A 27857-nucleotide genomic window follows, 5' to 3' on the forward strand; every position below is an offset into this window, starting at 1 on the left:
AAAGCCTTTAGGTTTCTGTACTGTTGAATCGCAAGAAAAGTTTTTAGAACATCTTCAATTTATTTTAGATTAATCAGAAACTCCCGAAACAGTGCAATTGCAATCCTTGCAATTAACATGAACTTTCAAGTGACTTGCTAATTCTAAACACCGCCACATCCCAGCTATAAGATGGTGTGCACAATAAGTGAACACACTTTCCTTTATATTTTACTTGCCCTCTAACAACAGTTTTTTCTAATCCATTAAGTTGAAAATTGGTCACACTATTGGTGGAAGAATTTTAAAATCTTTCTAGAAACCTGCTGAGGTTTCAGCCGTATTCGAAGACAGAAATAAGAATAAGCGCAAGCAGTCACCAAATGCAATTTTTTTTTAATTCAATTTGCAGGTCATTATTTACACACAAAGTGACAGTACTAAATATTCACATGCGAGGTAAAGTTCAATATTTTTCAAGTCTAGAGGCAGGCACCAACAATTAATGACATCATAGATTGAAGTCACAAATGAGCTCACTCGCAGGTCCATGTGAAAACCCGGCCCCAGGCATCACCAGCCAACAGCGTGGCATGGCTCCTGCACAAAGACTCTTTTGTAACTTGTGTGTCACGCATCGGATTGTAATGTGTATACCTGGACATGGCCAACGCCGTGATTGCTGGATTCCTTTTGCTACGATGCAGAGGCAGAGCAAGGTTTCTATTCAGCTCTCGACACAACACCAGACATCTCTTCCAACGTTTAACCTGCCGCGGGCCGTTCTCTACGGAAACATCATTGCAGCATGACATGAGTGTCATGGTGGTAATCAGGAAGTGCACCTCCTGAAGTATTCAAATTATTTCTCGGTGGCTGCCAAAGTGTAAAAAAAACAACCTTAAATGTGAATGTTAAATGTTATATGAAGAGTAGTCTCGGTGTAATTTGCCCAGCACAGCGCTCAAGTGAAGTGAAGTGGGGCTGTAACCAACCAACGTATGCCAAATTGGATCTGGGTATTATTGCTTTCTAAATTATACACACACACGAACGTCAGCAGATTCACTCATCAGTGTTTACTGCCTCTATGTTTAATAACTTTATAACAACATCCTTCCTGCTAGCCCGAACACTAGCGAGGGATCTGAAAAAGCAGACTGCCTCGCTCGGAGAGGAGCGCTTAAAAATAATCATCTCACACTTAAGGATTTATCTAATTAGAGGCATGTTTTCCTTGTGAAACTGAAGTAAAAATACTTTTGGTGCAGTTTTTCACTCGGCCACTCCCTTCATCTTGTCTGGTATAAATAGATCTATATCGGAGCGTGAAGCGAGCGGCATTACCGGTGCTCTCTGTTGGAGCTGTTGGGTCTGGCCCTGGGGACAGGGGCTCTTCTGGAGGGCCAGTTAATTGTGTTCTGGTGTACTCTCTCCTCCATAGCTGTGTGAAAGACATATAACGAGTAGCAAAATCAGACATAATTCAACATAATAGCAAACACACACACACACGTGGCGGGGTACGCAGACTCTCCATAACTCAAGGTAATAATAAAGTAATAATACCAATTGTGAGCATGTGTTGGCATTGGCACCCTATTCCCTAGCGGGGGCCTAATTTAAGACTTTGCAGGTTGATTGCAGTAAGGCAGCATTATGCTTATATTAAACACACACAACCCATACGCTGTTATTATTACCTTGATGGACAGCAGGCCACAACCTGCAAGTCCGATAACAAAGTAATGACATGCATTCAAACACTATGCAGTTATACACTGCATAAAACAAAACAACCTCTTCCATGCAGCTGTTAAAGATTCTCAACTAGAGGTGAGTGAAATTTGCGCCCATAATTTGTGCAACCGTTATATTTCATATTGCTGTCAGGGGATTAAAAATAAGAGATTAATTATGATCCATAATTAATTGTTCTAATTATTCTTCTTTTAATCTACCGGTAATCTAAAATCCTCTGAAAAAAAAAGATTCTAAGTAAAAAGCTTCAACCATTTTTCCACATGTACAACAAAAAAAAATGTGGCTCCACAGTCATTTAACTTCTTTAACAGACGTTAACAAATGCTGTTGTAACCATTTATCTTTTGCTGTATTTGCGACTAGACCCATGTGGTGGCTGAAACCTTTAGTTTTGCCCTATCAGGAGGCAGGTGCAAATAATTTGAAAATAATTCTAAATTAAAACATTGTCCATCCTGCCCATTGTAGAGCAGCTCACACACGGAAATGCTCTTGAGTTTAGTTTGGCAAAGGGCTTTGCTTGGGGCTATCGTTAGTTGTGGCTGTAGTCACAGCTGGGTACTTTGCATTTATGTGATAGGCTAAACCTGAGCTGTTTCTGTGGTAAGCAAGCTCCTACTTGTAAAGAATGCATATCACTCTACCTGTATCAAAGGTGCTGTCTGTCTTTTTTTTTCAGAATTTAATTTACGATTAATTGAATTGACAGCTCCCACATGCTCCAACAATCTTTAAGTCTTCCCTCTGCTCCTGAACGTGCCCTCCCACCCACAACACGCGCCTATCAGATAATGCCAAACACAATGACAGCCAATGATTGCTCACTCCTGGGAGTGATTGACCTTTGCTTTCCAACCCCCCACAACTCAAGCACGAGGAGCCCAATCCATAAAAATGGATCTAATCAGCATAAAGTAACCATAACGTTAAAAATTAGATTATCTCAATTTAAGAAATACTTAAATTACGATGTAATTAACTGATTGCAATCAATCTATAAATCTGACACTCCAAACATTTCACTTTCTTACATTACATTACGCGTTCTTTTACAAGCAGTGGTCATGTAAGTCCTTATTTTCTTAATGTGCTCTGAAAAGTACATTTTCTGTTTAAAAATATGATGTAAGTATGATTTCATTTTTTTTTTTTAATGGTCGTTACTATTCCTTTGTAAGATCTCTTCAGTAATACTCGCCCGAATAATGCCATCTGCACAGCCGGTGGCCACCACATTCCTGGCATCCCACTCATGTCGCTGTGAGAAGCTGACACAAAGGATGTCAGCCTGAGGCCCGCAGGAAATGTCAGTGCAGGCCAAGAGTTGACCGTTCATCGTCCACAGGTAGAGCACAGGCCCGGCACATGACGCAATCTCACCCTTGGACGGAGCAGTGCAGTGATAAAGTTCACAAAAATAAGGAAATACACAGAACAGCATCCCTGTTTTACTCTGTGAAAGGCGCGAAGACATGAGGGCACTGATGCAAAAACAATAAAGACCAGACCCAGGTCCGACTTACAGTGAGGTCGTTTACAGCCACTGCGCAGATGCTGCTCGTATGTCCCACCAGCTGCGTGATGTAGCAGAGCTCCTCCAGATCCCACAAGATACATGTGAGGTCACCGGAACCACTCACCACCAAGCTGTGGGCCTCGGATGCAGCTAAGCATGTCACCACTTCTGTGTGGCCGTACAGTGGCTGTGGGGAAGAATGATATCAAATACGGGCTGTTCCAAAACATGTGAAGAAATGTAGCAAAATCGATCAAATGAGATCAAAATGGAATGAGATGTGCAAAACCAAGCTACGTTTATTGTGACTTTAATGTTTTGTACTTTCTTTTTTTCCAAAGTGAGGAATGACATCCACTCGCAATAAAAAATGAAAACGTGTGTGTTGAACTCAGTCAGGCAAATGAGTGCAGCAATCATTTTGGATGAAAATACACAAACTGGAAAGCAGATCTATGAAGCAAATGAAACGAAAGCACAAAAGAAAATGTTTCATGTCTCAGACAGTGTGGATACTAAGTAAAGCCTTTGTGAAGTTTTTTATTGCTCAGCATGAAGCCTATTTAATTTTGCTTGACTTGAACATGTAGTTGGACATGTCTTGTTCCACCTGTTGTTATAACACCCTGTCTATTATACCAAAATAATTTTCATCCATCCATGATCCTGACCGCTTATCCTCACAAGGGTTGAGTTCCAGACGTGTTTCGAAAATGACAATGACAATATGCCACATTTTTCAGAAAACAAGACACACTTAAAATCCTTGAATTTTTTCAAAAATTGACAGTGCGCCAATACACAGTGTGCCTTAAGCATAGATGTCAAACTGAAGCTGAATAAAGTTTGACTCCAATGCTGTACTGGTTCGTTTCTTGCAATGTGCAGTCTAGCAGTACATGCAGTTATGCACACTACATGTGGAAATTTCCAAAAACTGTTGATTGAGACGGTTTATAATTCGGTGTACCTTTCCCAGTAGTCAATGTGGGGAAAATATATCTTTTTGAAGTGATAAAAAAAACAGCAACTCTATACTGTATTTATTTTCACTGAAATAGAATTGGTTGGTTTTAACAGCAAATGTGAGGGTATGTCTTTTCTTTTTTACTAACACATTTTCGGAATTACGTTGACAATATTCATAAAACTTATGTCGAGTGAAACGATATTATTGAAAAAAGATTACATGAAATGAGTATTGAGTATATGCAGAGCGGCAGCACGAACGTTAATGTATATTTGATAAAAAAGATAAAGGCAGCCAGACTCACCTTTCTGAGTTTCATGTGGGTGACTTTGTCTTTGTTGATCGCCACATCCCACACACAAACCACAGTGCTGCTTCCTGCAGTGATGATGGTCGTTGGGTTGGGACAAGCAGCACATGTCGTCGGCCCCCAGGCACATAAACTCTCGCACGCGGCAAATGTCTTGAGATGAAAAAGCAAAGACATGATGACACGGTACTGTTTTGAAGATTTAATTAACGCAGTATATTAAGCACGTGCGATATAACCAGTTCAAGCATTGGCTCTGCAATCGGTTCCTTCTCCTTTCCCTCATGCACTTAAACAAATCTCCGATGCTAAAAATTACCTTTTCAGTGGTATAGTTTCCAAAGCTGCAACTGTTGTCATGAAAACCCCAATTGAAGAAGCAGCTCAATGAAGGCGACAGGAGAAGGCGGTTTCTCTCCAGGATCACCACCTCTTTTTCCAGACACACTATTTGACCCACTGGACCTCTTGGCAGCTCTAAAGAAAGATCATAATGCTACTGTGTATGACAGGGAGTAGAGCACGGTGCAGCAAAAAAAATAATAGAAACAAATGCTACATGAATCCAGACACTTGAATCATATTTGCAGTAAATATTTAATCAGCTAGTTAATTAAACAAAGCTAACTGCAGCTGACTGACTTGACTGACCTCCATCTTAAAATAATGTCATCACCCTAATGAGGCAGCTCAAGCTTATATAGAATGTCATTTAAGAAATCACAGAAAAGGGCAGTGGTCAGATTACAGCAAGGTTTAGTTACGTGCTTACCAAACACCAGAATCCTCGTCGGCTTCAAAAGTTGAATGTTTGTGTGTGTGCGTAAAACTACACGCAGGCAGCATTGTGGAAGGGGCTATAATTGTTCCTGTAATTGACCTATTCATACAGGCACAAATCATTACATACTGTCACCAGCTCTGCAAGGAAATCCCCAGAAAGAAGCCAAGTCCCGGCATTCCTCTGCCTATTCATCTCTATCTGCTTATTGATCAGATCAGACACTCTAAGATTTAATATGAAATGTAATATGCAGGAATCTCTCCCTGAGCATTTGCAGATTCATCTCCTCTCCCTCAGTGGGCCTGTAGGGATATTCAGATTATTAAGTAGAGCTCAGCAAAAGAGTCATCTCCATATCGTAGTTCACAGATACAGCCTTCCACCCCATCCATAGTGTAAATTAAAATATGGATGCTCTCGCACTGTTACAACGATCCCCCGGAGACCGCGACACATCTTGTGTACAATAATTGGCGTCAAATGGTGTGAGATAAAATAAAGGCAGAGAACAACACAAAGCAGTGGCAAATGGAGATGACAATAATTGCATACTGTTTTCTGATTGTAACAATATGGAATATTGGAGTCACTGTTGTCTTTACATTAGACAGAAAATGTGACAGTTCCCATGTGAAAACTGCAGTGTTTTCCGATGCAAATATAACTGTTACTCCATCAGTTATTTTGAATCGTTTTTAAAAAAATAAATGATATAATAACCTCAAAGATGTTCAATTGGATTTATGCATGTTTTCTCGGTTTCTTTCCCCTCCACACCTGATTCAGATGATCAGGATCACTATCAGGCTTCTGCTGAGCCTGCTGATGAGCATTTGAATCAGATGTATCAAGGAAAGAAACCTGGAAAACATGCAATATACTGGCCCTTGAGGACATACTTTGGACACCCCTGATTTATAGTAATTTAAAATAACAGTCTCTCTCTCTCTCTCTCTCTCTCTCTCTCTCTCTCTCTCTCTCTCTCTCTCTCTCTCTCTCTCTCTCTCTCTCTCTCTCTCTCTCTCTCTCTCTCTTACTAGCTCGTAGCTCACTCGCAATGTTGCCTGGTCGTTTTCAAGCCGAAAAAACTCCCAGCCGATTTTGTTTGTTGGAAATTAATCAGAAGCACCTGAAACAGTGGCAGGTGTGTGCTGCCTTCCAGTTAACATGAACTAACTTTGAAAATGTTGATTGGTTCGCGTTCGTGTGACCCACAATAAGTTGAACAGACTGCTCGCGTCGTACCTCGTGTGATATCACATAAAACACTCCATAAAAGTAGCACATGATAACATGTTTTTACCCGCGGTAGTTGATGTTACTAATATTTTGTTTTAAGATAAATAGACCCAAGTTTCCCTCGCTCAGACGAGGGTCACCGGGGCCCCCCTGTGAAGCCAGGCCTGGAGGTGGGGCTCATTGGCCAGCATTCATGAGGCCCGGCTGGGCACAGCCCAGAGAGCAACATGGTTCCCCTCTCTCACTGGATCACCACCTGTGGGAGGGGCCAAAAGGGGTCGGGTGCAAGGAGAGCTGGGCAGCAGCCTTGGGCGGAAAACTTGGCACACCGATCCCCAGCTACAGAAGCCAGCTCTTTGGACATGGAATGTCACCTATCTGGCAGGCAAGGAGCCTGAGCTGGTGTGCGAAGCTGAGAAGTTCCAACAAGATATAGTTGGACTCGCCTTCACACGCTGCTTGGGCTCGAGTACCAATCCTTTTGAGGGGGGGTGGGCTCTCTTCCACTCTGGAGTTGTCCACGATGAGAGATGCAGAGCAGGTGTGGGTTTCCTATTGCTCCTTGGCTTGGCGCCAAGTATGGACTTCACCTCAGTGGATGAGGGGGTAGCAGCCTCAATCCGCCTTCAGGTGGGGTGACAGGTCCTGATTGTTGTTTGTGCATCAATCAACAGCTCATAGTACCCACCCTTTTTAGAGTCCTTGGAGGGTGCGCTGGAGACCAGACCCTCTGGGGACTCCCTCGTTCTTCTGAGTGACTTCAGTGCTCACGTGGGCAATGACAGTGAGACCTGGGGGGACGTGATAGGGAGGACCCCCCCCCCCCACCCCCCCAATCTGAACCAGAGTGATGTTTTGTTGTTGGACATATGTGCTCATCATGGATTATCCATAATAAACACCAACATGAGGGCTGGCACCAGAACACTCCTGGTCGCAGTTTGATGATCGACTCTGTAGTTGTATCATCGGATTAATGGCGACATGTTTTGGACACTCGGGTGAAGAGAGGGGGGAAGCTACCAACTGATCACCACCTGGTGGTGTGTTGGCTCCGATGGTGAGGAGGATGCCGGTCAGACCTGGCAGACCCAAATGTGTCGTGAGGGTCTGCTGGAAACGTCTGGCAAAATCACCTGTCGGAAAGAGTTTCAACTCCCACGGCAGAATTTCTCCCACATCTTGGGGGAGGCGGGGGACAATGAGTTCGCCCATCCAGTCTACGTGTGTTTTTTTGGACTTGGAAAAGGCTTTTGATCGTGTTGCTCAGGAAGTTCTATGGGGGATGCTTTGGGAGTACAGGGTACCGAACACCTTCATATGGGCTGTTCTGTCCCTACACAATGGATGTCAGTTTGTTTTGCATTGCCAGTAATAATCCGTTTTCAGTGAGGGTTGGACCTCGCCAAGGGCCATAACCTCCAACTCTTACCGGAGCGGGTCGCAGCCGAGTCTGAAGCGGCTGGGATGAAGATAAGCACCTCCAAATCTGAGACCATGGTCCTCAGGTGGAATGCCCTCTCCTGCCTCAAGTGGATGAGTTCAAGTATTCTGTTGTCTTGTTCTCGAGTGAGGGTAGGAGATTGACTGGAGGATCGTTGCTGTAATATAGACTCTGTACCGGTCAGTTGTGGTAAAGAAAGAGATGGGCTGAAAGGCAAAGCTCTCTATTTACTGGTGGATCTACGTTTCTGGCCACACCTATGGTCACGAGCTGTGGGTCGTGACCGAAAGTACGAGATCCCGGATACAAGCAAGTTTACTCCGCAGGTCGAGTTTCCTTCACAGGGTGTCCGGGCTCACCCTTAGAGATAGGGTGAGAAGCTCAGTCATCCAAGAGGGACTCGTGGTGAGGTGTTCTGGGCATGTCCCACTGGGAGGAGGCCCCTGGGACGTTCCAGGACACGTTGGAGAGACTATGTCTCTTGGCTAGCCCAGGAACGCTTGGGCTAGGGAGAGGGTAGTCTGGGCTTCCTTGCTGAGGCTGCTGCCCCCGTGATCTGAACCCGTATAAGCAGAAGATAATGGAGGGATGGATGAATGGATTTTTTATTTTATATTTTTTTGTTTTCAGCAAATACATAACCTATACATTTCATTGGATAAATATAAGTAAAAATGAATAGATATATTTCGTATAACCAATTTTAGTGCAAATAAACCCCACAAGAAATATTACTTATAAATCCTCAATCGCCCAAAGCAGGAGAGTGGCCCGCTTCCTGCGCAAACTGAAGCGGGCAAGTGCCGCGCCACCCATCATGACCACATTCTACAGAGGAACCATCGAAAGCATCCTCACCAGCTGCATCACCATGTGGGGCGGGAGCTGCACTGACTACAACAGGAAGGCTCTACAACGCATCGTGAGGATAGATGAGAGGATTATTGGTGCTCCACTCCCCTCGCTGCAAGAGGTGTACACCACCAACCGCAGCTGCAAAGCCGTCACGATTGTCACCGATGCAAGCCACCCTGCGCACAGTCTGTTCAGCCTCCTGCCCTCCGGGAAGAGGTACAGGATCCTCCGCTACCGCACCACCCGACTCAGGAACAGCTTCATCCACCAGGCCGTGAGATTGCTGAACTCTCCCCCCTTCCCACCCGTGAAACTGCTGAACTCTCTCTCTCTCCCCTCCTCTCTCCCACATTCAGCCCCAGCCAGAAGAAACACCTAGCTGGCCCCCCACCAAAACTCAAACTTTGCTCATGCACTTGCAAAATTTGCACAGACTTGCTGCTGCCATATTTATTTATAATTGTACTTCTATTGCACTAGTGATTACACTTAGAACTATTTCAACTACCTCAAATGCACACAACTGGGACAACCACAGTCAGAGTTGTCTTGCTTTGTCTCGTACTGTTCGATTGTCTTGTCATATGCTGCTACTTATGTCACGTATTGGGGTAATCTTGCCATACCTGGTTTTTCGTATTTAGTTTTTAGTTTTAGTTATTAGTTTAGCAACACTAGGCAAAGTAGATCAAATATACTGCACTTTACATTATTACTATAGATAAGAATCTAGTTTTTAGGATTGTCTCGTCTTGCGCACCTGCACTTTGTTATTGTACATGTAAAACGCAGAGGATAGTGAGAAACGCAATTTCGATTCCTTTGTATGTTAAGCACATGTGAAGAAATTGACAATAAACTTGACTTTGACTTTGACAAAGAATGGAGAGCCGAATGTGGCCCACCACCCACACTTTGTACATTCCCGATTCAAGCATACCTTTAAATGGGTGGGTAGTTGTCTTGAGTGTGTCGAGATTGAAGTAAAACGGAGTCGGATTCGGTGGTGAAGGGCCTTCTTTCTTTGGATGGGGTTTAGTGAAGAGCTATGACAAGGAAATAGGGAGTTGTTTTAATTTGAAAAAAAAAAAAAAAAAAAGGTGACCAAATACTTTCATTTTTTTACCTGCTTGGGAATCTGGCCAAAGTTGCTGACATATCCCAAAATTGTGCTCTTAATGAGCGGATCTTTAGCATTCTGACGGCCTCTCTGGGCGTAAAAGTAAGGATGGAAGGTGTTGACACTTTCAACAGCAGCGGGGCCTTGTTGTCGGTACCCAAAGATCAGGTCAATCCACAAGTGGAGGTGGTAACTCACATGGTCACTTTCCAAGGCCTGTGAAAACAACACTGCTTATTGTTGCAGATCACAACATTGACATGCAGACCGTCGTAATAACAGTGAGGACAAAATCATCAGTCCAACTTTTAATGAGACTATAGAACCACATGTTTTAGAAAGCTCAAGCAATCAAATAAAACACACACAAACACAATGATTTCCTCAAAAAGTCAATTTAAAAGTCCGATGCTGCATAGTTATGAGCGTACGACCATGTTGGCATTAAAGAAAGATTAGTGCAAAATTAGCCAGGGATTGTTTTTGAAGAGTTAATAAGAAAAAAAGGACATAAGGACCTGCAGCGTGTGGGAAAATATTTTTAATAATCCCACGGGGGGGAACTCATAATGACTATATATTGTCTTAATTTGATTTGTGTACGGAAGAAAATCAATCTTCAAAAGTGACCAATTTTACAAGAATGTTTCAGTAGATTTTTCTATGACAGTAAGGATACCACCAGGATGGATGGAAGACGGGAGAGTCAAATGCAAGACCAAGAGAAGCTAAGAAAATGGAGGGATGCCTAGTGGGAAAAAAAGGCCTGCTTTGTGTCATGCTGAATAGGCTGGTTGTCTGCGGATACATTGCATGAAAAGTGTCTGTTATATTAGACACAAATGAGAATAATGTAGAAAAATAGTGCACAGTTCATATTTACAAATAAAGCATGCAACCATTTTAAAACAGCATGTTATCTGTATAGTTATGAATAGCTATAACAGGTCTTAATAACAGGTCGCATCATGTTAAGCACATAATGCGGCCTGTTATTATGAGCGGTAGTAGAGTAGAAGAGTTCCAAAGGGAACAGGTGAGGTCACTGACCTCACGCTGGATTCTAATGAACTCCTGAGGGTCATCTTTTGCCCATGCCGGAAGCTCCACATCTCCCAGGGTGGTTCCATCTGCCATGCGGCCTAAAATTGGCACAACAAAGATAGCCTGTCAACAATATTAGAGTTATAATATCATAGTCCTTACATGTTTGGCAAATGCTTATCTACAATTTATATACATATAATGTTCCATGGTTGATGAAACACATATGGAGAAAGAATGGAAAGATTTGTTGTCAATAAGAACAGTACAGTACAAGGGGTTCAGTGGAAGGTTAATATAGCCCAATCGACTGGGATCGAGTACGGCACACAAAAGACCTTCAACAGGATAAGCTGTAGAAAAAGGATGGAGGGAAACATGTTGAACTAGAATATAAAAATAAATTGATGTTTGCTCTACATCTTTTTTCGATACCACTTATCCTGTTCATGGTCATGGGAGGTTATCCCAGCTGATCTGAGCTATAGGCTCCCCACACCCCGGATTGGTCAGCAATCTATATGAGGGCACGACATGTGTTGTGCCATTTGAACAAGTATAAAGGGAGAGTGTTGACCTAGCTGCATGTGGTTGGAGTTGAGCAGAAAGTCTGGCAAGTAGTAAAACTCCGGAATCAGCTCTCTGACATCACTCATGTTATCTCGGGAGGCCGACTCCCACTCCTTGTTTACACTATAAAACATCCGCTCAGGAATATCAAATCCTCCCTGTGAAAGGGAAGACAGATAAAGTGGGAACATTCATGTGATGTTTCATTAATGCAGTAGTCAGAGAACCTCGCTGCAACGGAAGCTTTTCATGCATCCGTAAATTCCTGTAATCTGTGATGAAAATCTCATGAGAGGGAATGTAATTTAGAATAAAACAATTATTGAAATGAATGAAAATAGCGTATATATTGATAAACCCGGTTAGAGATGTAAATCCGGTTATGGATATTACAACACGACTGTTGTTCGCCTCAGAAGACAAAAAGGCAGAGTAATTCACCAGACTAACATCTTTATTGCTTTATTCTGACTATCAAATATGCATGCCTTTTCATTATAATCAATTGGATGCTGTATTGGAAATCTGCAACATCGATGGCTATCTGTAGGGGTTGCTTTTAGATGCCTCCTGCAATTATTTGCATATATATTAGAGTCTCATCATAATTTATTTTCAAGAAAGAGAAAAAAAATCCAAGAACAAATGCTACACACCTAATAGTTTATTATTGATTTCACTTCTCATTCATGTTCTTTTTCATGAAAAGTATCATGCCATGTATGTGAACTGCAGACTATGATTCTGCACGTCTCTTTGTAAAAAAAATAAATAAAAAATAAGCAGCTGACTTTTTAAAACTTTATTTAATCTACATTTGTATTCATTAGAGCAACCTTATTTGATTTAATCATTCTAATCAGATATAAAGACTGTGTCCACACCTTGAGAAATAGCTTTGCATTTGTGCTGTAGCAGCTTGTTTTAATTTCAGCCCCTTTTTTTATTTACATTATTATGAATTATGAGGTTGATTAATTAAATGGAAGATGAATAACTCTTTGAATCAAATATGAAAAGTACCAAACTCTAATATTTTCCCATGAGATTGAATAGGTACAGTTTATGTATGGGCTCCCAACTTGTATTGTGTTATACCTGCAGTGTCTGAAAAGTATGAGAAAAAGGTTCCATGCGAACAAGGAATGAGGCCACAATGATGGCTGAGGAATAGTGGGTACAGTAGTGGCATCGTGCAGACAAACCTCCTAAAAGCATTTAAAAACAATACAAGGAATGTTGAAAACAAGGTATAAAACACCACACAAAAAATAAGCTCTAAAGATATCTTCACCCTCACTGTGCTCCACTTCTTCATATCTCTGGATGAACATCTGCTTTCTTTGCTCTGTCTGAGCACCCATTGGCTTTGAAAGATCTCGGAACGTTGTGGGATCTGACAGATTCAGTGTCTGGGACATATGTACTTTGGATAAAAACACAAGCAAGCAGCTGTGCAATTCTAAAAACAAATATAACTGGAGAGGAACTGGGAACCCCAAAACATTTAACCCACAGTGCTTTATAACGTGAATGAGAATGAATGCTACAGTGGCATTTCAGTTATATTAAGACTTTGAGAATATTAAGTAACATGTAATATAAAAAGGTTTGTATGGAGTTCATATACAGTAGAAAGCATCAAGAGTTAGCATTATGCCAGTAGTTGGAGATCTAATTATTTTGTTAGGTGGTACCTCAGACTTGTAGTCAGCTAGGACCCAAGGGAACACAGGATACTGCATGAGGTCATTGTATGTTCTCCCAGCAAGAGTATTCAAATGCATCAAATATTCAAAGTTACTGATCTCCCCTTTCTGTGGGAAGAAAACATACACAGGGGATTAACACATAATGCATAGTTGTAATGAAGAATATCTGGTAAGTGTGGAAAAAAACATAACTCTTCACTTAATAACTTTCTCTTGATGGTGAAAACACAATTATCCTTAGTATTTGAAATATAAGATATCAAAAGGCAGCATTCCAACCGAAGAATGTTCTTTTTCTCATTTTAAATGAGTATTTTTACTTGTGAGTTACAATTTCTGATCAAACAGATTCTGCTCACACAATTGTCTGGCGCACAAAGCGATCATAAAATTGGATAAAAATAAAACAACTGCTCATCATCTGAGTCATACCTGCCATTTAACAAGGGTCGTCTTCTCAACCACAGGGGTCTTCCTGATGCACAAGGAAACAAAGCGTCTGTGTCAACACCACAGCCAAAACATTTCTTACCATAATTTTGCTGTAATTGTTGCCAAGCAACTACTGATGAACTATAACACAGCAGAAATGACCCGCAACACTTGAGTGATTCAGGACTATTTATTTATTTATTTATTTATCTACTTTAAGAAAACTGCAACAGTATGTTTCCCATTATATACAACGTTAATCACTCCATCTGGTCAGTCTTTTCTTGTTTATTACAAACCCATTCCTCTCTTTCTCCTGTGGTCAAATTCACTTCCCCTCTTTAGTTGCAGCAGCAGTAATTTTAATATTCACAGGAGTCAAATTACTAGAAATTTGTATCACTGAATATGGTTATTTCTTAGCACCATGACCCTCAAAGCTCAGTATGTTACTCAAGTTGGCTAACCCATTTATCAAGTATTTATTAAACTTTACAATTGATTTGTTACCGAAGCTCATGAAATGTAATAGTGCATCAAATGTAGTAAGAACAGCAAACTGGAACAGCACAATTGTATGATATTACAGAAATTCCCTACTCCCGAAAATGAACTCTAATCAAGTTTACAGTATTTATCTGAATTGAAATTACCCTCCAGTTATGTTCGTAAATGCGTGCAGAATGTCTCAAACAATTTTTAAACACCACGCGATATGCTATGACAACGTTTTGATATGGAAAACTGGACTTTAAGGCTTAGGAACTGTTCCTATTAAAGTTTGGACAAATCCACAGTTGGGACAATGGTTTTATTACAATTTGTACACATTCCCACTGTTACTACTACTACTACTAGTAGTAGTAGTAGTAGTAGTAGTAGTAGTAATACGACGACGACTACTACTACTACTACTACTACTACTACTACTACTACTACTACTACTACTACTACTACTAATAATAATAATAATAATAATAATAATAATAACAATAATAATAATAATAATAATAATAATCAAGTGGTGAACACACCAATCTGAGGGCCTTCCTGTATGGAAAGTGTTCCCCTTGTGTTTGCTTAAGTTTTCTAAAGTTATGTATGTCACTGTGTGTGAATGTGAGTGTACGGTCCTTTGATCGAGAGAGGACCCATTGAACTCAGAGAAACATTATGCCATTATGCGTCAGAATACGGCCATGCATCTCAAGCATGGCGTCAATCCATGGATGAACGCAGAGTCGTGTGTTCAACTTTTTACATTAACTGTTAACTCAAATAAATGTATCTTTTTTCTGGGTTAAGTTAATTAGTTTTAGTTCGTGAATCAAAATTTAAACTGATGCCAACATTTAAAAGTGCGTTAAAACATCAACTTGAAGTAGCGCGATGATGGAAGTTACCAGCACGCTTGTCACGTTTTTGTGGACGTCATCGCTTTCGGTGACGACGGTTTGATGACGTCAAACGTAATAAATCTGTGGATCGGAATCAGCGCACATTTCGTGCAGTTTCGGGAAATACCCAGTTGCAGTTTCACTACATCTGTAAACCCTGCCATTCCAACGTTTATGGATATTGTCCAAAAATGCCGTGACATATAAAGCCCGCGTGTTTTTTGTTTTGTTTTTGTTTGTTTTTTAACCAAACCGCTGCCATGAACTCCAATCCAAGGCGAAAGAAGACGGAACGAGACAAAAGCAGTCGATACGAGATCGCACAGATGGGTGGGCGGTTGCACGATTGATAGGCATCATTTCATTTTTGCTTCGGAAAAGCAACTGCATATACACGCGGCATTCAATATCCAATTGCAGTGACAGGATTCGTCGCATTGAATTAGTTATCTTGTTTAAGACTATATACCTAAACTATCACTGACCGTGTTTAATTCTTTCCATTACTTCCACAGTGATAGTTAATCTGTAAGAGGATGCATATCTTTGTTAGATTGTAATGAACATTTCATAAAGTAATTTAGTCGCACGCCTCTATCTATCCAAGTTGTTTAATTTAAATTAGGAGAGAATTTGTTTGCTGCAGAAATCTGCTTCCCCCTCTGTGGGCCAGTAACATGGCAATACAGTCCTGCTGCCAAGGAGCCCGTGTTGCTAAGTAACAATGCCAAACAAGAGGAAACTTGCATGTGCAGCGCGTAGGAAAGGAAACATTGCATTCCTGAGTTTACCTCTCAAATTTGAGGATTACAACCACAGGGTATTACTTTCGCACATTGTATAAATACTGACACCTTTTTTTCTGTATGGCCTAACGTGTTTACTTTTTTGGCACTGGGGCTGATGCTTGCTGGTGAGCTTTTAAAACGGAAGGCTATCATCAAATTGTGAAGTCAAAGTTGTGACTACAAGACTATGGTGAGTATAGATTCATTTACATTGATTTGTTTATGTTGACAATAGTCAAGTACCATAGAACAGATAAATCTAAAGTCCACAATTCATCCAATAAACCCTGAACAAATTATTTTTTAAGCCCACACTAAATCAATCATAGACTTTGGCCCAGTATGTGTTATCTAATTGCAGGCAATAATTTCATGCAATAGTTTTCTATAGGAGGTTATAATAGAACAAGCACCAGTGGATAGCCCCTCTCATCCTGAGGATGATGAATGAGGCGAGAGAGGGCCTTGGGGTGTAACACAGACACAAACACACTCATACCTTGCTCTCTTAGACGGGGAGGGGGTAAGAGCCAAGCCTTCATCTCACTCCAAACATCCAATAACTATCATTTATCAAAGTCCTGATTTGACTCTTCACTCATGTACATCCACTTTAGTACAGTGAAAAGCCATGTATGCCATTACACTCGCATGCTCTAAGCGACCCAAATAAACACACACTTTGTTTCCTGGCGAAACAACACACTCAGTGATGGCGCATCAGCACTCATTTGTTTTTGCTGCATTGCCCAGTGTCGCCTCTCTGCTATTGTTCCCCAGCATTAGCCTTAATTAGAGAGTCACGCTCTTAAATACCCCCATGGGCAACACCGGGTGAGCACACACTAGTTCAAACATAACACTTCACGCACACAAGCTCTTAATTCCTCGGAGAGAATGCTTTTCCCATTGCCCCCGGTTATACATGAGCCTTTTTTAGTGTGTGAATAAATCACTTTCGCTGCGCACATAAACACACTGCAACTGTATTTTCAAATAAATGGTGATATAACCCTGAACATGTGAGATAAATCATGTAGTTATTCCGTGTGTGTGTCACAGCACCATGACCAAAAAGAAAGGAAACACAGGGACAACTGTGACACTCAAGGATGCCAAAAAGGCCATGAGGATGAAACCGGACGGGTGGCGCCGACTCACACTTAGCAACATGGGTATAACCATTTTCCCGAAATGTATCTTCAAACTGACTAATATGGATGAGTTGGATCTTAGCCGCAACCAGATCAAAAAAATCCCAGCGAACATCGGGAAGTTGTCAAAACTCAGATGGCTGGACCTGCACAGCAACAAGTTGGAGTCTGTGCCCGAGTCCATCGGCAAACTGGTGGACCTCACCTATCTCAACCTGTGTAACAATTATCTGACCTCGTCAGGTTTGCCCTCTTCGCTGGCTTCCCTTACAAACCTGACCAGTCTCAATCTGGGGCTAAACAAGCTGGATGCTTTGCTTCCCACCATGGTCCCTCAAGAGAACCTCCAAGAGTTGGGCCTGTTTGACAACCTCCTCACCAGGCTGCCAGACTTTGTGAAGGACCTTTGTAATCTGACTAAAATGAACATAAAACGAAACCCCCTGCGGGTAGTGAAAAAAGCCAAAGAGGAGCTAGAAAGTGAAAAGTCAGACGAGGACGAGGGAATGTTCCTCGTTCATGAAAGTACACTGTGTAGCATGTGCCTGCAAATATGTAAAGACCCAGGAGGAAAGCATCTGAGAGGAGATTGCGTGAAGGAGAAGCTTGAGGACAAAAAGTCTTATTCGGGACTCGTAACACCAAACTCGGTGGCTGCGGCCAATCAGGATTTGTGGAGAGTTAAGAAGCTAGAACACTATCAGTCTTTCAAAGGCAACATATGACATGCACTGGTGTATCAGATCACAAATACAGGTATGCGAACATTTGCTGTGACATTAAATTGCTATTTATTGACTAACCTGGCATTAGCGATGATGTCAGCAACACCTCTGCCTTTTAATGATGACACCACCTTACACAACCTGATGACAGATTTTAGATCAAGGTAACATCATCGCTAAGAGGTTTTTCCAACCATCATTCAGAGAAGTCTTTTTACCTTTTATATGCTGAAACGTGGTCTTTATTTATGAAGACCAAGAAGGCTGAATGGCCATTTTTCATGAAGACCTCAATAGCATTGTCCTATGACAGAAGACAAGTGTTTACCTTCCTGTAACAGTTAGTGATGAAGAAAAACAAATCCAGTACAAAAAAAAGATTCAATGTTAGGTCAAGGGTGTCAAACACAAGGCCCATGGGCCAGAGCGATTGCTTCATGAAGTCCAAAATCTTTCCTTGATTTCTGTTCAAAACTGCTTAGCCAAACTAGAATGATAATGATTAAATGCTAGGTTTCCCACATTGGCAGTCTAAAAAGTGCCTTGCACTCCAGCCATATGCCGGTGTTACTCTTGTCCATCTCCTTCATTTATTTGCTAACAAGACACAAACTATTGCTGTTGATTATTCATTTTGAATGTCATTAAATCTGCCCCTCGACACAAATGACTTTGTTTTGCATTTTGTTCTTCGGTGTACCAAATGAGTACGGGTACGTACAACCAACATGCACGGGCTTGGTAGCACAGTTCAGGTAACCCACGGTATGGTCTGTGTCACATTGGCCCATGGTTCAGGAGGTACCGAGTTTGTGTATGATGGGAACAACTTTTCGTCTGTCTCAAAGTCTCTTTATTTTGTTTTGTAGAGAAAAAAGCATCTTGACTTGCACCGAATAATACTTGTTTCAAGCTAACTCTTTATTACCGCGCAGTGGAAAAGTGACTTACGTTGGTCAGAGGTTCTTCAAGAGTTAAACATTGTATAATCACAATCTAATCATTTTTCATTTTGAGACCCTTGTATCAATATATGAATAAATGTATTGATTTCTCGTGATCAGTTTTTGGATATTTAACCTCGAGTAAAAAACGCATAAATCGAGCCTCCTTGATATCCTCGTAGGACCAGTGTCTGCAGCTTGACGTTGACTCCTTACTCAGCATGCTGGAGATGAAGGAATCCCTCACACTGGAGAAAGAATTTTGAGGCTGAATGAGGCAGATAAGGCAAATGGATAAGTGTTACCATGTACAAAACACAGCCATGCCTGCTGGGGTGGTGCTTGGTGCAGCAAACATCTCCAGAAGAAGTCAGAGTGAATCCTTCACACAAGAGCAGACTCTCTTTGGCAAAGAGCAGCAACCCCTCAGTCACTCGGAGGCCGCTCACCATCACAACACACATCTTTGTATCGACCTAAAATAGAGATTCATTGAAACACCTTGTAATGTGCACAATGCATATCCAGCCAACACTTGATTGATTGTTTTCATCACATATTTTAATCATTATTAAAAAGAAACCATTGAGCACTTCATTATAGGAGCTGATTGATGGGGAGGAGAAGTCCCAGCCCCTGTTCCAGCATCTTTATTCAACACCAAAAGGACCCACATGCTGCTTTCAGGGCTGGTTGGAGCTAATGCTAACTGCACACTGTTAATGTGTGTAATTCTATTGTCTCTCCCCTCATTTCACAGTGAGTGTGTGCACCTGGTTGCCCCCCTGTGTGGGCCCCTCTGGGACACAGAGCCCAAAAACCATATGGGGCCCCAACATTGCCCCAGGCCCCTCACAATTTATACTAATCAAATCAGCCTCTCTACCCCCTAGACATAAGAGTCACACTTGTGAAGGAGGAGGAGGTCTTGCATGGCCATTATTAGGGGAATTAATCACTGTCATATACACAATAGGCAACCTGCTAAATGATCAGAACCTCTTGTCTGAATGCACACGAACGTACGTGCTATGATGAATAGTGTCATGCGAAAGCCTTTAAGAGTCAAAGTGAGTCTTGGCGACATGGCACATATTTTTTTTTTTATCCATGGTTATATTAAATGGCAAGTTCCATTAACGGACATAAGCTGCAGTCCGCCTGATTGGCACTAACAATGACTAGATTTCAGAAAAACTAGCTAGAATTATGTTTATCAACTACTAAATACGCAACAATAAACTTGTGCCCTTATCTGTGTATTGTGCAGGGGACAGATTTGCATTATGAGTCTGAGAGAGATTTAGCTGCTGATTGGAAGGAGAGAAAAGGACTTTATTGACAGAGCCTAATGTCAGACCATTGATTTCTCCCCACACACATTACTGTCATAATCACACTATTGGCGCTGGAAAGCTAATTATGAGTGGGTCTGCTTTTGTGTGTTACTGTCCGTGCCGTGTGTTAATCTGCATCCGTGTGTGCGAGTGCATTTCTCAAAGCTAATGACTGCGTTCATTTGACAGGATGCTCAGCAGGACTCATACACTTGAAGTGCAGCGAGACAACTACGCAGATCACACACTTACTAAGCAGATGTAAGACAGCTTGCATCACCACCTACTGTTTTTATTAATACATCTGTCAGAAACATTAAAAGGCGCGGCTGGTAGCCAGCGAGAATAGAATCCCTGTCAACATGTGCCGTCTAACTCAGCGGAAGACAAAAAGAGCTGAGCTGGGCCTTACACTACCGATGAGGAAAAATGAAATCCTGATAGCAGCACTGAGCTATTGGAGGCCGTCAGTTTACTACTGATAATTCTTATGATGGCAAACTCGGCCAGAATACTACAAAAGTACCTTCTCTCCATGTGGCAGCTCCTGCAGGATGATGCACATGTCAGCGCAGGTTTGTGTGTAGGAGCAGGGCTTGGAGGGGAAGGGATCCACGTGGTCTTCAAAGGCAGATGGTGTTTCATTCAAAATGGGAAAGAAAGTCAGCTGATCACAAGCCTCTTCTCCATCCTTATTTTCCTCTTGAGCCACGGCACCAATTTCACATAGAATCGTTGGCTCTGGTATAGAGAGACAACAAAACTAGTGCGCTGAGAAAAAACATTTGCGGCAGAATGACTGTCTTTTTTTTTTCCATTTTACCTGTGTTAGCCTTTGTCCTGTTGCCTTCCGCAGATGCGTCCTTCCTTGATCCCAGAGACAGGGCTCCGAGCACCTACATAAATATTATCACATTATATATTATATTATTATCATGATTTTATTGTTTTATATGCTGTTATGTAGTATCTGATGTCTCAATTTTGGGGGACCTCTGTAAAAGGAGCTATCACGCTAATGTTTGACTTAGTGATATATAAAAAATGTGCGGACGTCTCCATTCTCTAAGTCTTTTTTCTTATTCTTTGTGCTTGTTGCTGAGATACATTGAGGATGTAAACCACCACAGCAGTGGATCTGGTCGTCAGCCTTAGGATGACAAACTCTGTGATCTCAGAGTGAATCTGAGGCATGCTGTCAAAGGCCACATTGCAGTTGATGTGAAGCTTTGGTGTGCTGAGATTCATTTTATAAACGAACATCCACTCTTTGATGGCTCAATTATTGGTTACAGAGGAGCATGTAATCAAGGATTGGGTACATCATATGACAAAAACAGTGGATGGTACCAGTCAGTGAATGTGAAAATGTTTATGTTTTGTTTGGCACCAAAACCTTATTGAAAGAGATATTGCGATTGTTTTTTGCCATTTATTCTTGAAAAAATTGATTAGCTACATAATTGAGGGGCCTTAAAGGCAACTTGTACCCAAGCAACAAGGCCTTTGTCAGGAACTGTAGTGCAAATAAAATGAGTAATGCTGTCCCTCAAAACATTCATTCAAATGTAACAGTTCTTGGAACAATTCATTGGTTTTCCTTAACAATGTGGAAGATTTGTGCAATGTGCAGATTTTTCTCAGAATAGTTTGGAATAATAGATAAGGACATTATTTTTTTTTATTCCATTTTGTTGTTTTTTTTAACTTCAAAATAAACAAGGTAACAAAAATCTGATTTCTCTATTGTATTTTGCTAATTTTATCAATGCAATGAAACATCATGCATTAATATTGTAATAGAAGTTACACTTAGCCTACTTCGGGTTTTTTGTTTTTTTTTTTGCTCGTTCAACCTTTTGGGTTCCCAACTTCTGGTACAGACGGCCCATCTCGGGCAGTGTATTTTTACAACGCTTCACATAATGTTCACGATGAACGAGCTGAAGCGTTTGCTGAAAGCGGCTGTTCAATCAGCATCTCGTCGCTTTGGCAGCAGATTACCCAACTCGGCTGATAACAATCACTAAATTACTTTTGCCCAGCGCTGCTAAAAATAGTCACTAAGTTATTCTGAACAATTATTACCTTAAAAAATATTTTGTCATATGCCGTCAACACAAAATGACATCACATGTATTCAGGGCTCAAGTTACAATCATGCCTGATCACAGCTTGCCAATGTCACATGACCAAACACAGAGAACAGGTGATCCATGATTGCCTTGATGTCATTTTAAGTCAACAGGAAGAGGAAAATGTGTTTCTATAGGTGTTAACTGCATACAAAGACAAAAAAAAACTTTTTGACTGCTGAAAATGGCTAAACAAGTAAAACAAAAGACAAGTTCTGTATGGGCACGTTCAGAATCAAATTATGAACTACAGTATTTTTTGTTCATGGAAAAAAATCTTTGCGGCAGACACTGCCAAACAAACAGCTGTAAATCCAAAGTATCCTGTTGGGACATATGCAGAGATTGGTATTTCCAGTTATTACTGTACCCGTCTGGATCGTCTTTGTTCCTTTCTGCGGAAGCGTAGCCGAGTGCGGTTGGGTCCTTCGGCAGCATCTTGCACCCAGTCGTGGTTGAGGAGCACACCTGCACTTGGCCCAAACACAGCTCTCTCTCTCAACAGCTCTGCCTCCACAAGCAGCCATTGGGAGTTGACCCGGTCCCACTCACTGGCTTGTAACTGGGCCAGAGCAAAAAGCCATGGAGACAGGGATGTCAAATAGAAACAGATTGCTTTGTTCTTTCAAAATACATTCTCAAAACTGTTTTCTTCTAACCTGTATGTGATTTGTCCTCATATTCTCAAATATGCTGTTGCCCCTTTGTCGGTGCGACTCCATGTTTGACAGAAAGTTCTGTAAAGAGACAAATAAAATAGTGTAGAAGCAGCCGCTCGTCTTTCCTCACGCGCAGATTGTATATTCATATTGTTATTTCCTCACGCAATTACAATGCATTCATACAATTACATTGGCTCTAAATTGCATTCCTGTGGTCCAAATAAGCTAGTGGCTACAGACTTACAATAACCCCGGTCTGAGAATCTAATCCTTTGTTGGTGTGATCTAATTAACATAAACATTAATATCACCGAGCCACAGCACAGTAGGGGGCAAGGTAAATGTGTGTGTGTCGATTAAAAGAGAAAAGAAAAAATAACAAGCGGCGCTGTGTTGACACTGCAGGATGCTCATGTTGAGCAGACACACAGGGATCATATTCGCACTGTTAACTGCTTCATTAAGCCCATCATCACAGCAGTGCTCGCTGAGAGACGAGTGAAACAACATGTGTCCATCCTCACTGTTGACCCACGACGGCCATTTAACTAAAGGAATGAACACGCAGTCACTCTTAATATGCACTCTTAGTTACAGATGCTAATCTTGTGTTTTGGGGTATAACCTCGTAAATGAACAATACAACAATACACAGCAAAAAAAAAAAAAAAAGTCTTCGAGTATAAAAAAAAAAAGAAGCAAAAATTAAACTCATTTCGAAATAAACCCATGACAATCAAGTTTTGATTTGGCAAGCCCGCTGAAGAGTGAATTGTGGCATTGTGTGTCTTACGAAATGTTGTGCAATGGAAGAAAGGAAGAAGTAATGCGGAGAGGGATTATGAAAATATTACAGAGAGGAGAGTAATAATGAAGTTTGCAAACCAGAGCCGTGGCATTACAGATAAACAGCAAGTCATCTTGCAATTTCATTCCTTCAATTGGACAAACATAAGTAATATATAGCATTAATTACCCTATTTAGAAGATAGGAGACTCATTGGCTTTTAAATGCTGCATTAAATACATAACTCATCCCTTCCCACTGCAATTAACATCCCAACATCACACTCATTTCCATTTTAATGACTTCCCAACAATACGCCACCTTTGATGATAAGGCAACATAATGTCAACTTCATTCTGGGCTGGTAGGGAATGTGTAATGAACTTAACGTGATCATTAGTGCTGTTAATTATCTGCGTAATGTGAGGACACAGATATGATTATGAAAATGGCATTCGCTGATGAAATAATTCTTTGGAAGGCATGCATTGAGACTGCCTATCAGTCATTATATTCCCACTCAATACCTACAGAAGGCTTTGGGACTGCGTTTTGTTCAATGTACTGTACAGTAATGTTAATATCTGAGACGGGAAAGCCATGCTCAGCACGCTGTAGTGCTGCATTAATATGGATCCCTGGACACATCTCTCACTTGACAAAAAAAGGGCACAAGTTGATGATCCAGAAATTAATTATTGTCTCACTCATTTCTTTGTGAGGCTGGACACAAACTTGCTGAATGTTCCGAGAATCTGTCAATGAGTTTTGACGAAAATCTCACAGCGGCTCAGAGTAAGCATCCCTCCTGTTCCTTCTCACGTGGAAAAACAATTCATCACCCTGTCTGATAGCCTGCCAGATAGTGATATGATAAAAAATAACATCAAATGAATAATGTTTTCATCAGATTGTTACTACTATAATTGCCAATCCAATTCCAGCGGGCAGGACACAAACACACTCGCGCACGCACACACCCTTTGCAGGGCTGAGGCAAACACAGACGCTGTAATTTCATGCATGTGTGCTTGAGTAATATGTCCCCGCTACCTGCTCCAGATGGCTCAACGTCTTAAGCGTTGTGGGGGAACTAATGATGTGGACCACGTGTTTCGGGGGGAAAAACAACAATAAACGCGTCTTTAACCTTCAGCGTCAAACTGAATGTTCTTGTGAATGGGACGAGCAGATATCAATTACAATGCCCACTCAGGGGCAATCAGCTGTGATCTTCCAAATCCGTTTTAAGAAATAATAAAAACACTCCCACAGGGCTAGACGGCCCACAGCACAAATACAGTGCGAGTGACTTTGGAATGAGTGTCGGTTGGTTTGCTAGCATCTTATTAATGAAAAGATGTCGGGTACCTCCACTGTCAGCGTCTCCTTGTCCTGCCTCTCCATAGCTGAGCGAACTGCGTTGCTGATCATATCAAATTTCTTGAGAGGGTTGAGGGCCATCGCTTGCTTATGATTTTCTGTGAGGGTGTTATACATACAGTACACATACACACACACATTCACAAATGTGAAAGGTCAAGTTAGCAAAGTGAAAGGCCGTGGCATATACAGTTCACTCATTGAGCAGCTCATTAAGCAACAGACTTTCTTTTGTCATGGTGCAATTCAACACTGCCCGCAAAGGAAACTACTTTTTTTTTTTTTGTACGTAAATTTTGCGTGTGTTATGTAAACATTTAATTCCACCTTTTTTCCTGACCTGTATGTGTGCTCAACTGTTAAGAAGTCATAAGATCAATACCAATAACTGATATCATTTGTATTTTTGATACAAAAAGGCACCCGCCCCCACTGTCCAAAAAAAACAATGGCAGATAATAATACAAATATTTAAAAAAAAAAACTACATATCACACTACAGCATTTTAAGATTACACAAAATTAATGGCAATTTACTTTTCTCTCAGATTTTCCTACGACTATTTACAGAAATTGCATCATGATAGACCTATGTCATACATATATGATTTACTGTACTTGTAAAAGGGCCACAAAGGGCCAATATGTGTGTGTGTGTGTGTGTGTGTGTGTGTGTGTGTGTGCCTATTCTTTTTTTATTCTATTTTTTTTAAAACCACACTTGCATTGTTGTTGTTTTTTTTTAAATGGCATTTTCTAAACTACAGAAATATAGTTCAAATATCCATATTGGACCGCATGCCCAGACCAAAGCACTAGCGGAAACGAGCTAGTACATGCAATGATGATGAGATGTTTTATACCCCTTTAATTTGATATATTTGTTATTTCAGATTTCAGAAGTGTGGATCAAACTCTCTTCTTTCCCATTAACTAGTAGTGAGTAGCTCTCGGTTTAGAAAAAACAGTTGGCTGCTCCTGACATACAAAAAGTCTTATTACAGTATAGGTTCTTATATTTAACATAGTAATATAGCATCTAACATTACCTGAGATCATGCCTTGTTTTATTCATATTATATAATATTAAATGACATCCATCATGTGCTATTGTAGCACAAATCAACACCCATCTTCATATCTAATTGAACTGTAACATATGTTATTATTTATATATTTAATTTGATTATATGCATCAAAATATTGTATTTGTTTTATATGTATTTCGTAGTATCATTTCATGTTTCATCAAATATGACTCAATCACGTAATGTTGTTTTCTAATCGTATTATAATGACACCCCTAAGAGCTGACCTGAGTGCAGCAGCCAGGCTTTATGTGCCATTTCTTCCCACAGTGGGCTGATGTCACTCATATTCACGGGTGCTCTCTGATCAGAGTGGCTGGTTGAGATTTCGATCTTGTACGCTTCTTCCAGAGTGTGCCGCCTCTCCGCCATCACCTTGGACCAGCAGGCCTTTGCTAAGGACACCAGCTCTTTGTCATCTGAAATATAAATGCAGATTTGTTGGATCTCTTTAAAGCATATCCCCTCAAAGAGTGTTTGAATACACTAATAAATGTTTAAGTGGTGAACTGCATACCAGTGGGAAAATCTGCCCCAGATTCTATGTCCACTTTATGTTGTGTTTTGGTGGGAAATAGTTTGGCTGAAACTTTCCTGGTGTGTACTTTTTGGACACCACACATAAAACCTTCGGGGTAACTTGAGTAAAACACACACACACACACACACACACACACGCACACACGCACACACACACACACACACACACACACACACACACACACGCACACCATTTTAGTTTGATATTGATGGTTACAAGTTTGCAAACATGAGGACCTGCACATGAATTAGCCATTACCTGCCAGAGCCAATCAATAGCAGGCAATAAAGAAGACAGGTAATAAAGTTCACGTTTGAATTGTAAGTTGCCAAGAGAACATCCCAGCGATCATTGATTGTTTGGAAAGTCTTTATGATGCCCTCCAACTCAGCTTTGGAATGGCGTGGTCTGGAAAGGAAGTAGAGTAGGGCCCTATTTGTGCAGGAGTAGAGAGCTGACACAGTCTTCTCCTTGTGAGTTTGTCCTTTTTCCAGGGCCTAAATTATACAAAAACAATACTGGTCAGAATGAAATATCAGAGGGACATTATTCTTCCCAGTTGTATTTCATCATGTTTGTAGATTTAATACGTTAATTATGAGACTAAACTATGTTTTATTCATCTAATGTCTATTTCTATTTAGTCTTCCTGTATTTATTTAACACAACTAGAAAAGTATTGCGGTACAATTAGACATTTTATATATTTTTTTCTAACCACATTCGTGGACGCATAAGCTTCTTAGCAAATCAAATGTAATATTAATGCCTTATGTAAACAAAAATCCTGTGTGCGTTTGTTTCCCTTCCTTGCTGTGCTGACACAGTATAAAGGGTTAGCTGACCACAGCCAGGTGTTTGTATAGAGCGCATGAGCATATGTGTGTGTGGACTCATCTCACCAATTCGATCTGATCCGCAAGGAAGTTGACTAAACTCTCGGAGGTTCCCAGGAATGTTCCGTTGTAAAGTGCATGGACCAGAAGCTTACTGAAGAGCACCACATTACCCATCAACGTGCACATATGGCCCGCAGGTCTCATCCTTTTGGAGCCTAAATGATAAACAGTAATGCAGGATTAGATACTAGATAATAATTAGTTACTTAACAAGTACATTTAGAAACACAAATTGTAATGTTATGTCAGTATAGCAATGCGTATTCGAAACACAAGAA

At 41.0% G+C, this 27857-nt stretch overlaps 2 protein-coding genes across 2 annotated transcripts in view; one reads left to right on the forward strand and one right to left on the reverse strand.

Moving 5' to 3' along the window:
• Positions 1 to 358: 358 nt before the first annotated feature.
• Positions 359 to 27857, reverse strand: part of wdfy4 (WDFY family member 4) — a 50811-nt gene continuing 23312 nt past the window's right edge. Inside the window, exons 37-64 of the mRNA XM_088421889.1 lie at positions 27583 to 27734; positions 26939 to 27177; positions 26657 to 26778; positions 26367 to 26558; positions 25040 to 25149; positions 22879 to 22956; positions 22590 to 22781; positions 20908 to 20980; positions 20611 to 20825; positions 19075 to 19223; positions 18884 to 18995; positions 18022 to 18107; positions 17882 to 17944; positions 13740 to 13782; positions 13293 to 13412; positions 12890 to 13007; positions 12694 to 12803; positions 11603 to 11753; positions 11032 to 11123; positions 9988 to 10197; positions 9802 to 9907; positions 4859 to 5016; positions 4534 to 4692; positions 3267 to 3446; positions 2942 to 3124; positions 1327 to 1423; positions 637 to 766; positions 359 to 579 (exon numbers count right to left, since the gene is read on the reverse strand). Coding sequence (XP_088278015.1) covers positions 516 to 579; positions 637 to 766; positions 1327 to 1423; positions 2942 to 3124; positions 3267 to 3446; positions 4534 to 4692; positions 4859 to 5016; positions 9802 to 9907; positions 9988 to 10197; positions 11032 to 11123; positions 11603 to 11753; positions 12694 to 12803; positions 12890 to 13007; positions 13293 to 13412; positions 13740 to 13782; positions 17882 to 17944; positions 18022 to 18107; positions 18884 to 18995; positions 19075 to 19223; positions 20611 to 20825; positions 20908 to 20980; positions 22590 to 22781; positions 22879 to 22956; positions 25040 to 25149; positions 26367 to 26558; positions 26657 to 26778; positions 26939 to 27177; positions 27583 to 27734 — 3704 coding nt within the window. The 3' untranslated portion in view covers positions 359 to 515. The remainder of the gene's footprint in view (positions 580 to 636; positions 767 to 1326; positions 1424 to 2941; positions 3125 to 3266; positions 3447 to 4533; positions 4693 to 4858; positions 5017 to 9801; positions 9908 to 9987; positions 10198 to 11031; positions 11124 to 11602; positions 11754 to 12693; positions 12804 to 12889; positions 13008 to 13292; positions 13413 to 13739; positions 13783 to 17881; positions 17945 to 18021; positions 18108 to 18883; positions 18996 to 19074; positions 19224 to 20610; positions 20826 to 20907; positions 20981 to 22589; positions 22782 to 22878; positions 22957 to 25039; positions 25150 to 26366; positions 26559 to 26656; positions 26779 to 26938; positions 27178 to 27582; positions 27735 to 27857) is intronic.
• lrrc18a (leucine rich repeat containing 18a) lies at positions 15241 to 18399 on the forward strand. Its single transcript, XM_088421888.1, has 2 exons — positions 15241 to 16114; positions 16987 to 18399. Exon 2 carries the CDS (start codon positions 16991 to 16993, stop codon positions 17801 to 17803), a length of 813 nt encoding a protein of 270 aa, XP_088278014.1. The 5' UTR covers positions 15241 to 16114; positions 16987 to 16990; the 3' UTR covers positions 17804 to 18399.

This window comes from Hippichthys cyanospilos, chromosome 8 (genome assembly GCF_059441005.1).
Source record: "Hippichthys cyanospilos isolate Australia breed blue-spotted pipefish chromosome 8, RoL_Hcya_1.0, whole genome shotgun sequence".
Lineage (NCBI taxonomy): Eukaryota > Metazoa > Chordata > Actinopteri > Syngnathiformes > Syngnathidae > Hippichthys > Hippichthys cyanospilos.

Coding starts and splice junctions, on each gene's coding strand:
- lrrc18a (XM_088421888.1), top strand. CDS start 16,991: ATGACCAAAAAGAAAGGAAACACAGGGACAACTGTGACACTCAAGGAT.